Raw genomic sequence first — 12,140 nt, forward strand, 5'->3', positions numbered from 1 at the left:
TGGGGAGAGGAAAGCCCAGTTATCTGTACTATTCAGGGTTGCTGGTGGAATGATGCTTTTTAAAAGCCAGAGTTTCAAAAGCAGAATTACAATGTGTCATAACAGTGCACAAATGTATTCACCTGCAAGTATACTTGAGATGTGTACAAGCAAACAGTAGTTTGCACATCCAGTTATAAGTCTAGTAATAAAATTAGTCTTACACAGTTGCGTGTGGCTTAGTCTGAAAACTACTATCAGTTTACTTAATTTGTGAACTTGTTTTGAAAGATTGCTTTACATCTGCATAAGTTTTAATAATTTTCAGACACAGGGAATACTAAAAGTGTGCAAACTTAATCAAATCTGTTACTTATGATAAGATTTTTTTTTTAAGTGCCACTTACACATTTGTGCCTAACACTTTACATTTTAAATTAATACTGTTTAGCGAAATGAAAAAAAAATATATATGGCAGAAAGCAGTAAAACTGAAGGTATCTTTTGAAACTGTAAAAGGGACTCGTTACTAAAGAAAAACAGTATATATCTTCTTTCAACTAAAAAAAGGTAGCTTCTGAAATACTTTTCCTTGCAACTTTACTTAACATATGAAGATTTTTAAATAAGATTAGTTTCTGCTGAATATTGGTGCATCTGGCAAAATCATTCATTGTAGTATTTTTAGCCTGTTCATTTCTTAACGTGTTAGAAATACGAGTGGTTAGCTGAAGCATGTAATACCTACTAATACACAAAAATGTAGTTAAGTGTGTCAGATTCTTGGAACAAGCTATTTTGACTGGCTGTACTATCATGTTAGTCTAACTTTTTAACACTGAACAACAGTGGATTTATATGAGAAGCCAGCTAGTGCAGATGACTTTGTATAAGGTTCTTATGTTAAAATAGCCTAATAGCCAGGTGTGTTTTTTGTTCTTTAACAGATCTGCCAAAAATTTTAAATCTGCATTTATTAAATTCAGGAACAAAAGATGTGCCAATTACAGTAAGTTTTATTTCCTTTCAATTTGAAACTTTCTACTTGGATTTACTTTCTCTCATAAAAATTGGTCATTCACAGGTTCACCATTGTAGTGTTCAGAATTAGACGCTAGGTGATGTGTGACTGAAAACGTAACTTAATAGTAAGACAAATAATCTATACGCATGGTAAAATTCATTTGCTTCATAGCCTTCTTTGAAAGGCTGTTTCAGCATTTATAGACTGTGCCTGCATATCTGAGCCTCTGGATGCTTTTATACTTGAGAACAGTAACTCCTGTTCAGTGAACGAGAGATTAATGCAGAGTCTGTGGGATTCATTGTCCTCATCACACACTCCATGAGCGTATAAAGTGGTTGCCCAACACAAACTTTTAAGATGAGCAGAGTAGCTTTCAAGAGCAGACTGTAAAATGACTCTTGTTTTCTTGAGGTTATCTACTTTGTAGCTTGAAATAAGAAAAAAGCCTGAAAACGCTCTAGAGCCCTTTCCAGTGAGATGACTGCAGCTGCATGTAAAGTGCAGCCAGCTTCAGAATTCTAGGTTTTGGATTTTCTACTTTCTATTTTTATTACAGAATTTTGGCTCTAGTCTGGTAGTCTGCCTTTGTTCATTCATACCTTTTCCCTGTGTAACTTTTCTCATTGCCCACTATTTTTCTCACTTCTTCTTTCTCCCATTCCTGTCTTCCTTTTTTCCAGATTTAGTTGTATAGCTAGCTATACCTTGCCCCATTGCACTTCAGAAAGTGTTGAAGTGTTGAAAAGAAACCAGAGGAGCTGGAAGAATGACTGAAGGATTGGCAAAGGTTTCTTACTGAGCTCTTGGAGAGCATTTCTGTGTTTTTAAAGCTTATAGCTGTCACTGTAGGGAATAGTATTTTAATAGTAGAAGTCTAACAAAAACTTAAAATATGATACTGGAAACAAGCTAGATGAATTTAAACTAGAAACAGTACACAAGTTTAGTAACGAGGATAACTTTCCACTGTGATAATAGTCCATTGCAATGCTTGCTAAGTTGTTCTTCGGTAATAATTTTCAAGTCGAGAGAAACTCGCAGTATAGTGCAAACAGAATTTAATTCATCGAAGTTCTAATGCTTATTGCATTAATGAGGTCAGATGATCCTATAAGGTCTCTTGTGGCCTTGTAAACTATAAACCAGCTTCCATGGAGGGTTTTTATTTAAAAAAAGACCTGTATATGATTTTTACAATCAAAGGGTTGCTAAACTTATTGAGTTATTTTTCCGGTTCTGTCTGCTGTCTTATGTCCATCTTTGTAGATTTGCTAGGTTTTTGGCATAGGAACAGTTTGGTGTTTTGTTTTGTTTTTCAAGTGTGTAATATACTTTGTGAGTACAATGCAAATAACCATATATTGATACCATCAGTATCACTTCTAATATCTGATAATGTGGTACCTAATTCATAGTCCTCCATTAAAAATACCCTACCCATTTTTTTTTAAGCTATGGTAATTGGACCATAGACTATAGACCATAGACTCCAGTCTAATGGAAGGCTATCATTCAATAACTATTATACATGTTATGACAGAACTTTTCCGGATGAATTATTCTTTTACAGTATATCAAAGCGGTAAATTTAGTGGTCTTAAAGCTTTTAGGATTCACTTTTGTAATGATAAAGTTACCACATAGGTCCAGATATGTATTTTTCAATGTGTCACATATGGCACATCAAGTCAATTGTTCTTCTCATTAAGGCACAGCTTTGTTGTGAAGTTTGTAACCTTTCTAGCATTTGAAGCACTGTGTGAATTTCTGCTGCTGTGCCAATCAAGGAATTTCAAAGTGGTAAGCAAGAGGAAAGAATTTTTGGAAGGAACTTGGTAGTAGCTTACTTATAGGGAAGCTTGAAAAATGGATTTCTGACCCTTTAGAGCTAGGGTTTAAAAGCAGTGAGACAGGGCTATGTGACAGATTTCATCTTAATGTCAGAAGAAAAGGCCAAGGCTATATTTAGCATATATTTAAGCCGGGTGCTGGAGGAACTAAATATCTTCAGGTCATCTGTGTACGAGAGATTGCTATTACTGTTGCCAGAGTGGTAGTTGTTCTGCCTTTAAGTACTTACTCATGCTGTGGTCCAACGAATTGGTTAAGGCAATAAGAGTGAGTCACTTGACTTTCTTTTTTGAGTTCTAAAACTCTTTATAAAATCTTTTTCATTACATTTTGTAGGGTCTTCTTCATTATTAAGGAGAATCTTGTTTATTTCATGACTGGATGAACTGTTGTCATGCTGCAACGATTAAGCCATGGTGTCAAAAATCTAGTAAATGTAGATTGCCGAACACTTTTTTTTTATCCCATCTCTAGAATGAAAATTTTGTGTTTCCTTAAGGCAGTTTAAGCCCATTTGATTTCTAAAAGCAAAGATACGCTTTAAAATTTGAGCTCCTGATCATCTTTGCTGCACAAAGAACCAGGAACTTCAGGACAGATGTATATTGAAGCTGAGTTCTATCAGTTTGAAAAAAGAAGTGTTTGTATGAGAAAGTATTTACTTACTTCTGTCACAAATCACATACTTCAGAGTAGATTTTTTTTCTCTTACCAACCTGGGAGAAGTAGTTTACTTCTATGTTATGTTTTCAGTCTGCACATTTGAGTGCACGCATCTCAAAGTTATCAAGGGAAAGTTACCTTAAAGTATTAAAATCTAGTAGTAGTTTATTCCCTGGCTGTTCTGGATGGTGCTTTATGGTGAAAGTGAACTTTACTTAGTTAGGTGTGTCCCTGTTTAAAGTGAAGGCCAAGTTATTACTGACAAAATAATTGTCTCTAAAAGCAAATAAAACAGTATAGAGGTGGTTCTGAAACTAATGGAACCAGCCTTACTCTGCTGCCTGTAGCCACGGGGCCTTTTCCTATTGCAGCAGGGTAGCTGTGTCTTTACTGTCTGTAAGCAAAAGTCTACAGCCTGCTTCGTCTTTAGAGCAATATGTTAGGTGGACAAGACAAAACTATGTTCGGGAGCCTGTTGATAGGTAAACAGTGTGGACGAACATGTGCTAGTGTTTCAACTCATACTCTTCTCCTCTTTAGTTTATTAGAATTGGTGTAGTCTGATAGTCTGTAAACCTTTGAAGTCTTTCCCAGTAACTGCTGCAATAGCACAAAGCTTACTCTCCCTTCTGTGTTCTAGAGAACACTTAAGGTCCTCATTTTCTGCTCTTATGCTAAATATTGGATGTATCTTTGTACAGCAGGGTCGGGAATCTTGACTGGGGCACTCCATGGGAGAGCCATGTATTACTGAAGCATGTCTATTTTAAATTCTTCTTCCCTACAGAAGTTGCTGTCGGGAGATTTTGAGAAAATTGCTGGTATTAGGTTCTTGATGGAACTTGTTTTGCATGTATTCTCATGACTTGTCCATATCTGATGATTCTTAAGGCACATCTCAGGACAAGTTTTACTTGGGCTTTATTTGAAATAGGGTAAAGTTTGAGGAAAGTGAAGTTGTAAGGATTCTTAAGGATGTTTGTTTTTCCTTTAGTTGTCTTAATTCTTTATTTCCTTTTATAGCATGTAATTAAGCAACAAATGAGAAATGTGCATGATGTAGTTAAATTTTCAACAAAACAATGTAAATGCCTTCCTTAACTAAATTCATTAGCTGTAGACATTTTGAGTAAATACATCTAGGTTTGTTACACTTGTAGTTTAAGAGATGCACCTCTGAAACCTGCCATTTTTCTGGCAACAAGCTGTCCTTTTGAATATTTCCAATTTGATTTATTAAATGAAATCAGCATAATTTTGAACTTCAATAGTTAAAAACCAGCCTTTTGCATGAAAAGAGGTACTAGAAATGGTTATCCTTTCTGCCATGCAAAAGTTGTGAACTTGATTACAGCTTCGGTTTTGTCTGCTTTAAGAGGGGTGTTTTTTTCTTTTAAAGACACCTCGAGATCTCAGGTTTTTAGTATGGATTTCATTAGAAGAAAATTGTTATAATTATGAATTGACTCGTGAAGAGAAATAGCAAATATCTGCAGCACATGTATTCAGATGGTTGACAAAGGTCAGTACTATAAATCCAATATACAAAACTTCTAGTTGAGTTAACAGAGATTATTCATTAGCTCCAGGAACAGTGCTGCTTGTTTCCTCTAAGGATCACGTGGTCTGCAGAACTTAGTTATGTATGCATGATTTTATGGCTTTAATTTACAATCAAGGACAGCTTAGCTTGGAAGAACTGTAATTGGTTTATACCACTAGCTGTCTGCCTTGCTCCTCTCTGACCAAGAAAGGCTCAGCTGCTTATGAAGCAGGTGCTAAACCTCTGCAGCCCAGCATAAGATAAACCAGCACTCATTTCAGTTTCCTTAATGCAGCATCCTGTAATTTGCAGAGGCTTAACAGCTGCTACATGAGCAGCTGAGCTGCTCTTACAGCAGAAGACAGCTGGAGAGGAGGAATCATGGCAGCTATCCTAATTTTAAGCAAAACAAGAATAAGTGTTTAAATGTTCCATGCGCAGTTTCTCTCCATGGAATCTAGATAAAGAGTTTACTAGCAATCTTTATAGAGTCTTCAGATGTTGACATGGAATCCATAATCCTGTTGCATAGCAATGAGTATTTCTACAAATCAGCTCTGGCTAATAACTGACACAATTGCTATTCCAGTAATGCCCAATTTACCTTGTCCATTTAGTTTAGCACAGTAATTCTCAGATACAAAAGTGATCTTGTAAAATGTTGGTATAGAATGAGTGTCATCTCAGATTTACAAAATGGTTCTCTATACGGTTTATTTTTTTTCCCATGGCAGCTCTGCAGTCTTAGCATGAGATCAGAGACAAGGTGGATGTCTATATCATCACCAGTAATTACACAAGTCATTTAACAGTTTTGTTAATGAGTGCACCAGAAACAAATACTCTAGCTATTGTAACCCCACAGCATTAAGAATAAAAAAATCTTAATTTAAATAAAGCTTGTTATCTCTTTTATTAACATGTTTCTGGCCATACCGTCACTTCATCCAACATTCCCAAGGAGAACTCTCTATTGCCCATTTTCCTGCATACTGACTGAGTAATTTGCAGGACCTGAAAAAAATTCTAAAGCCTCTTACAATGCCGCTTTGTTATAAGAAAGACAGACCTGTAAGAACTCAGCCAAAACTAGTTGCAGTTGTATCACTTTGAAGGACATGCAAAGGCTGCACAGCGTGTTAACAGTGGTAAATTTACAAGTGCTTCATATTTTGATTGTTTGCAGAGTGTTAGACCTACACCACAGAACGAAGCTATAACAGTACATTTCAAGCCAGTTACGTTAAAAGCCTCTGAAAGTAAATATACCAAAGTTGCAAGTATTAGCTTTGATGGTAAGTACTGCTCCTCTCTTTTTAGAGCTTGTCAAGTGCTTCTTAAAACTTGCTGAAACTTCATGAATTATTTTCACTCTCTTAACAAAATGTTATTTGTAATTTTGAGAAGGAAATGGAATTTTCCTACCCGGAAAAGGCTTACAGTTCTTCTAACTTCAGTTATTTCTGAAGGGATTGTCTCTGATCATAATCAGCAAGTACCTTAGACTGGTAAATACTGGTGAGAAGAGAAGGAATTCTTAATTCTTCTATTAAATATAAGCAGTATTCTTATGTTAAGACACTGATAATTTAAAATGTATTGGTAGTCTAAATAGGCATTTGTTTTTGAGAAATCCTAACAAACCAGGACGTGTTCCTCACAGTAATGTGTATTAGAGGAGAGTATATCCCTTGGATTGCCCTTTAATCCTTCCAAAGTTTAAAAAAGAATCCAAAATCTTATTTCTGAAAAAAAAAAAAAAAAAAACATTTTATGTTGGGATGCCCATGGAAACAGGGCTTTGTCATGCTCTTGAGAACCTTACTGGGAAAACGGGCTTATTTTATTTTGCTATCTTGAATTCGTATTAAAGAAAAAGGGAGGCGAAGGTGGAAAAAAACTTTTACTGGTACCTTTCCTACAAAGATATGTATGCTAATACTGACTTTCATTTATATCTTTATGAAAGAAGTGTTGGGTCATTTTCCTCCTACATAGTGTGACTGTAAATACTATGCTGACAATTTGTAGAAAGGCACCTTCATTTTTATAGAGATTTTAATCAACTGTCAGAATGCTGTTGACCTACTTAGATGTTACTGCTTTAAGATCCTAGTTGGTGCTGTAAATCTTTCTGCCTGGACTGCTTAAAAATGGAAGTTTATAGATGCAATGTTTTTTATTTCAGGTAGACATAATTTTAGAAGTTGTATGGATAAAGAGGAGAGGATTGATTTTTATTATTGTTATTTATTGATTAACACTTTAGGTATTTAATAGCTTATGGCTTGTAAGGTGAGTGAAGTATGTTTTTAGCCTCTAAATAAATGCTGATATAGCTGAACTCTGTCAACCTGAGGTGGTAATATGTTCAGATTTTGAAGCTGGATGGAATTGTTATATGAGAATGTACTGACTAACATCTTGGAAGGAATGGTAGTTGGGGAAAAATACCCAGTTAAGGTGCTTAATGTGTTTAAGGGCTTGACTTGGTGAATTCTTTTCAGTGATGCAGCCAGCCCTAAATATTTGCTATTTCAGCTGTCCTAATACATGCAGCGGCTTTAGGGGCTGGTGGTTTCTCCTAACTAGTATTTGAGTCCCTAGACTTTTCTGGTGATAGTGCTACCAGGCTAACATTGCTTGTTCTGTGATCTTGGAGCAGACCTGTGAGTGTCATTCTTGGTGCTTGTATAGTTTGGGTTCTTGCATGGATTCTGATTCTATTTCTGTAAAGTTTACCATGTCTTTGTTTACTTCGTTATTAAAATGTTACTGTGTTCCTAGCCCAAAGTCCTGCTTGACTGGTAGTTCTAAGTGAGGAGCCCAGCCATCTCAAGTTTCTGTTCTGTTAGTGGAGGGACAGGTGTATTCCATACTCTTAAGTGGGGAATTCAGCTCACCTGGGATCTGAATTATTCTCTAGACATGTCCAAGTTATTTATTTGATGGGAACAACCAGGCTTCCTTATTGCAGATAGGCTTACTAACTCAGGCAGGTCAACTAACTGATGTTAAGGGGGAGGAATTCAGAACTTGGATCTCTTGCTTCCTAGACTTATTCCATGTCAGTTGCTTATTGAAATTTCTTTAAGAACAATTTTTCTCTTCTGTGATACTTCATTTCTGGGCTAGCTCTGTGCTTTTATTCTTCCACTCATGCTGGTCTAACCTAATGGATCATTTTTTTGGTCTGCTTTAACAAACTTCTTGTATTCTTGTGTGTATAGCATCAAAAGCAAAAAAAGCATCGCAGTCTTCTGGGAAAATAACTGTTAAAGCAAAAGAGAAGAGCTACTCCAAACTCGAAATACCGTATCAAGCAGAAGTGTTGGATGGGTAAGCTTACACTAAATGAACATAGTTCAAAAACTGAATGCTGTAAATTAGCTGATGTAGCAGGAAATTTAGCCTTCTTAGGGGGAGAGGGGATATAAAGAGGTGATACCCAGGTTTTCTAAATCTGGAGCTCATTTAGAACTATAATTACTTGTTGCAATTTTTCTGTATTTACACTAGTAGATGAGGTAGTCGTAGTAATGCATAAGCTGGTTTCAAGGCTTGGGTTCAAAGTGATATTAGTGAGTTGTTTTTCAGAGCAGTTGAACGCTGCAGATGAGACATTTTAAAAATGCAGTATTGGAAATTTTTCCAGTTTTGCATTTGCTGTTCTATCACTATATGAAGTAAGGGTAGAGAAAATATTTTTGGTTTTAAGCAAAATTTTGGAAGAACTGTCAGTGCTTCCGTATTTTTTGTTATTTATTTACAATGTCTGGCTAAGTTGACTTTAAAATTATTGTTGAAATGAGGTGCTACTTTATCAACAGAACTGACAGGGTATTTTAAAGGGAAACAACATAAACCTTACCTTTCAGAACTTTTCTGCTGCAGACGCCCGATTTGGTTAATAAGGAATATGCATGATTTGCAAACTATCTTAATACTATTTTCTTATCTTGTTTGAATTACTTGATTATCAGTGTCCCTGTAGTGCTAATAATACAGTTTCAGTATGCAGTGGGCTATGTACCTTTTTTGCTGTTCGATTGAATGAATTCTAGTTTTTTATGTAGGAAAAACACTTCATGTTTGAGGAGAGTCTTTATTTTTCTCATATTGTTTTCTTTTAATAGATATTTAGGATTTGATCATGCTGCCACACTCTTTCACATCCGTGACAGTGCTGCTGATTCTGTGGAAAGACTGATCTATCTAACAAATACATTCAGTTTTGCAGTCCTTATACATGATGTTGTGTTACCAGAAGAAGCAAAACCAATGTTTAAAGTAAGCCCCATTTCAGTGAATGTTTTTACCTAATAGTAAATGTTTAAATGTGCTGCACTTTGTTAAATTGTAACATTGATCTTCACTGTTCACTGATCTAGGTCCAGAACTTCAGTAAACCTGTCTTAATTCCACCGAATGAATCCAGATATATTTTTACGCTTCATTTTATGCCTTCCACATCATCTGTTCATATAGATAATAATATTTTGCTTATCACCAATGCTTCTAAATTTCATCTACCTGTCCGAGCATACACAGGATTTTTAGAAGTAAGTATTTTCCTTTTTTTTTTTTTTTTTTTTTTTCTTTTCCCCTACTTCAGTCTAATTAGAGGCTGACGTGATAGGACTGTTTTTAATTCTTTATTCTATATCTATGGGAGGATGGCTTTTTTAATTTCAAAATTATTTTACCAGTTCTTCCCTTAAACAGCTTTGGTTACTGCTGAAAAATTCTTTTTTATTCCCTTTAGTTTTACATAGAAAATGTATAGATTTTGAGATTGTCATGGTGCTGCTATATTAGACTTATTAATGCATTTGTTAATGAGCTTAGAGTTTCAGCACATTTAATATTTATCTTATGCTAAAATACTTTTATCAATCTTTCTAGTACTTTGTACTGCCTCCAAAAACTGAGGAACGAGTTATAGATTTTGGCATATTGAGTGCAACAGAAGCTACCAGCATTTTATTTGCAGTCATCAACAGCAATCCGATAGAGGTAAGGATGGATTTATTTTTAATTTGCCTTTTAAAAAATTTACGTCAGTGTTGTTACTGAAAACAGTACCTTTTGTTCTTTTTAAGCTGGCTATAAAAAGTTGGCATATTATAGGGGATGGTTTGGCCATAGAACTTCTAACAACCGAAAAGGGAAACAGAACAACGATAATTGCAAACCACCATGAACTACAAAATGCTAGTGTATCCGATCAGTCTTCAGTAAGTAATCCTTTGAATCCATTGCTTAAAGCTAGATTTAGGAGGGGAAAAAAGAGACAAATATGTGCAACTTCTTGCAGTTTCACTTTAGCAGGGGGCAGGGAGGATAAGAATTCTTGATTTTTGTCTGAATTTGAGTATGATGAAGCATGTATAATTTTTAAAATTTATTTTAAGAAGCAGTATTATGTTCAGATTTGTTAGATTTTGGAAGGGGAAGCTTCAGAAACGGTAACCTCTATGCCGTCAGACAATGCTTATCATTTATCTGGGAAGAGTGGCATTTATCACCTCAAGGAATAGATAATTTTTGTGTTAGTAACATGTGTTTGAATTCTTCTTTTTACCGCTGACAGTTGTTTTGAATGGATTTTGATTCAGTTTAAAGAAATAAGAGGATGTTGGGTATGTTTGTTTAGTGACATTTCTTTCCTTCTAATGGAGTGCAAATGGATGACTTTTTCTACCATTTACAGGTGATACTAGCGTCAGGTTATTATGCTGTGTTTAGAGTAAAACTAATAGCGAAAGAACTTGAAGGAATTCATGATGGAGCTGTACAAATCACAACAGATTATGAGGTATATTTATTGTATGTTCATGGGTGTTGCCCAAATAATATGTTAAATTTTTAAGCGTAAAGTTTTAAGAGTTGTATTAGTGGACAGATTGCAATATCGGGGAGAAGTTGAGGTTGGAAGGGACCTCTGTAGGTCAAGTTATCTCTGCAAGTTAACTCTGCATCAAATGACAGTAATGCTGCTGGTGCTGTGTCTTCTCTGAAGGAATGAAGAATGACTTTCACTATGATTTTCATCTGGCTTTCAGAAATATCCATTTAAATCTGAGCTAATGCTTTGAGGTATGGGTTCTTCAATGACTCGACACATTCTCAAAGCATCAGTGCATGGATCTTTTGGAATAACACGTGCTGACAACGTGCTTTTTGGTACATTGTTGGTTACTGAAATCGAGCTATAATTTCAGAGGTTTTTTTGTCAAAACCCAATGTGAAAGTTGTTTTGGAGAAATTGCAGTTTGCTGACAGTTGAAAAAACAGAGTTCTTATGCTAAAATTAGTAAGGGAGAGAAGGAACAACCAGTTAATTCTCAACTTCATATGCCTTTCCTGTTATTTTGCAGGAGAGGGAGATTCTAGTACATAATGGAATCTGTATTTAATATCTTTAGGTGATATATGTAGGGGGGAAAAAAAGTGACACACTGTGCTTATGAAGTCAGGAAATTATATAGCTTATTGTGTGATTCTGATGAAACTACAGAAAATGGGAAATTTCTAATTTCTGCAAGTTATCTGAGATTTTAGGCTTTTTTTAATACATCCATACATGTATGTGACCCTTCAGTTATAGACACTGAAGCACTTTTATTTTCTTGCTTCTTCTTACAAGTTACTCGATTAGTATTGGTAGCTTTAATAATACACAGAAAGGAAATCATTGCCATGCCTTCCATACTCCTTTTTCTATGTCTACGTCCATCTTGAGGTCTTACCATGACTTCTGGTGGTTTTTGAGAAGTTTGGTGTATCTTCTTCCCTAATACTCATTTACTTTAAAGATGTTACCCTCCTGTTTTCCAACAAAGTAAGCCCCATTCAAGTAAGACCTATATAATGCCCTGCTGGAGAGCTTATATTTTAACTGTGCTTTTGTGTTCCATATAGATGGTGCTAAGTAGGACTAGGCAAAGGTGTGCTTCCTGACAATATGGAGTGACCGTTCTGAATATGATAATGTGTTGAAATCTTAATTCATGTCTCCATGTCTTAAATGTGTATATAAACCTAGACTACGTTAATTGTAGAATTTCAGGGGTT

At 35.4% G+C, this 12,140-nt stretch overlaps 1 protein-coding gene across 2 annotated transcripts in view; it reads left to right on the forward strand.

Moving 5' to 3' along the window:
- The window catches only part of TMEM131 (transmembrane protein 131), a 100,153-nt gene that overhangs the window by 55,674 nt on the left and 32,339 nt on the right, over positions 1–12,140 (forward strand). For both annotated transcript variants that reach the window (XM_069770008.1, XM_069770009.1), the window contains exons 11-18: positions 927–988; positions 6,250–6,358; positions 8,294–8,402; positions 9,200–9,353; positions 9,455–9,625; positions 9,969–10,079; positions 10,166–10,300; positions 10,777–10,881. In XM_069770008.1, coding sequence (XP_069626109.1) covers positions 927–988; positions 6,250–6,358; positions 8,294–8,402; positions 9,200–9,353; positions 9,455–9,625; positions 9,969–10,079; positions 10,166–10,300; positions 10,777–10,881 — 956 coding nt within the window. The remainder of the gene's footprint in view (positions 1–926; positions 989–6,249; positions 6,359–8,293; positions 8,403–9,199; positions 9,354–9,454; positions 9,626–9,968; positions 10,080–10,165; positions 10,301–10,776; positions 10,882–12,140) is intronic.

The sequence above is a fragment of the Haliaeetus albicilla genome, chromosome 25 (genome assembly GCF_947461875.1).
Source record: "Haliaeetus albicilla chromosome 25, bHalAlb1.1, whole genome shotgun sequence".
Classification (NCBI taxonomy): domain Eukaryota; kingdom Metazoa; phylum Chordata; class Aves; order Accipitriformes; family Accipitridae; genus Haliaeetus; species Haliaeetus albicilla.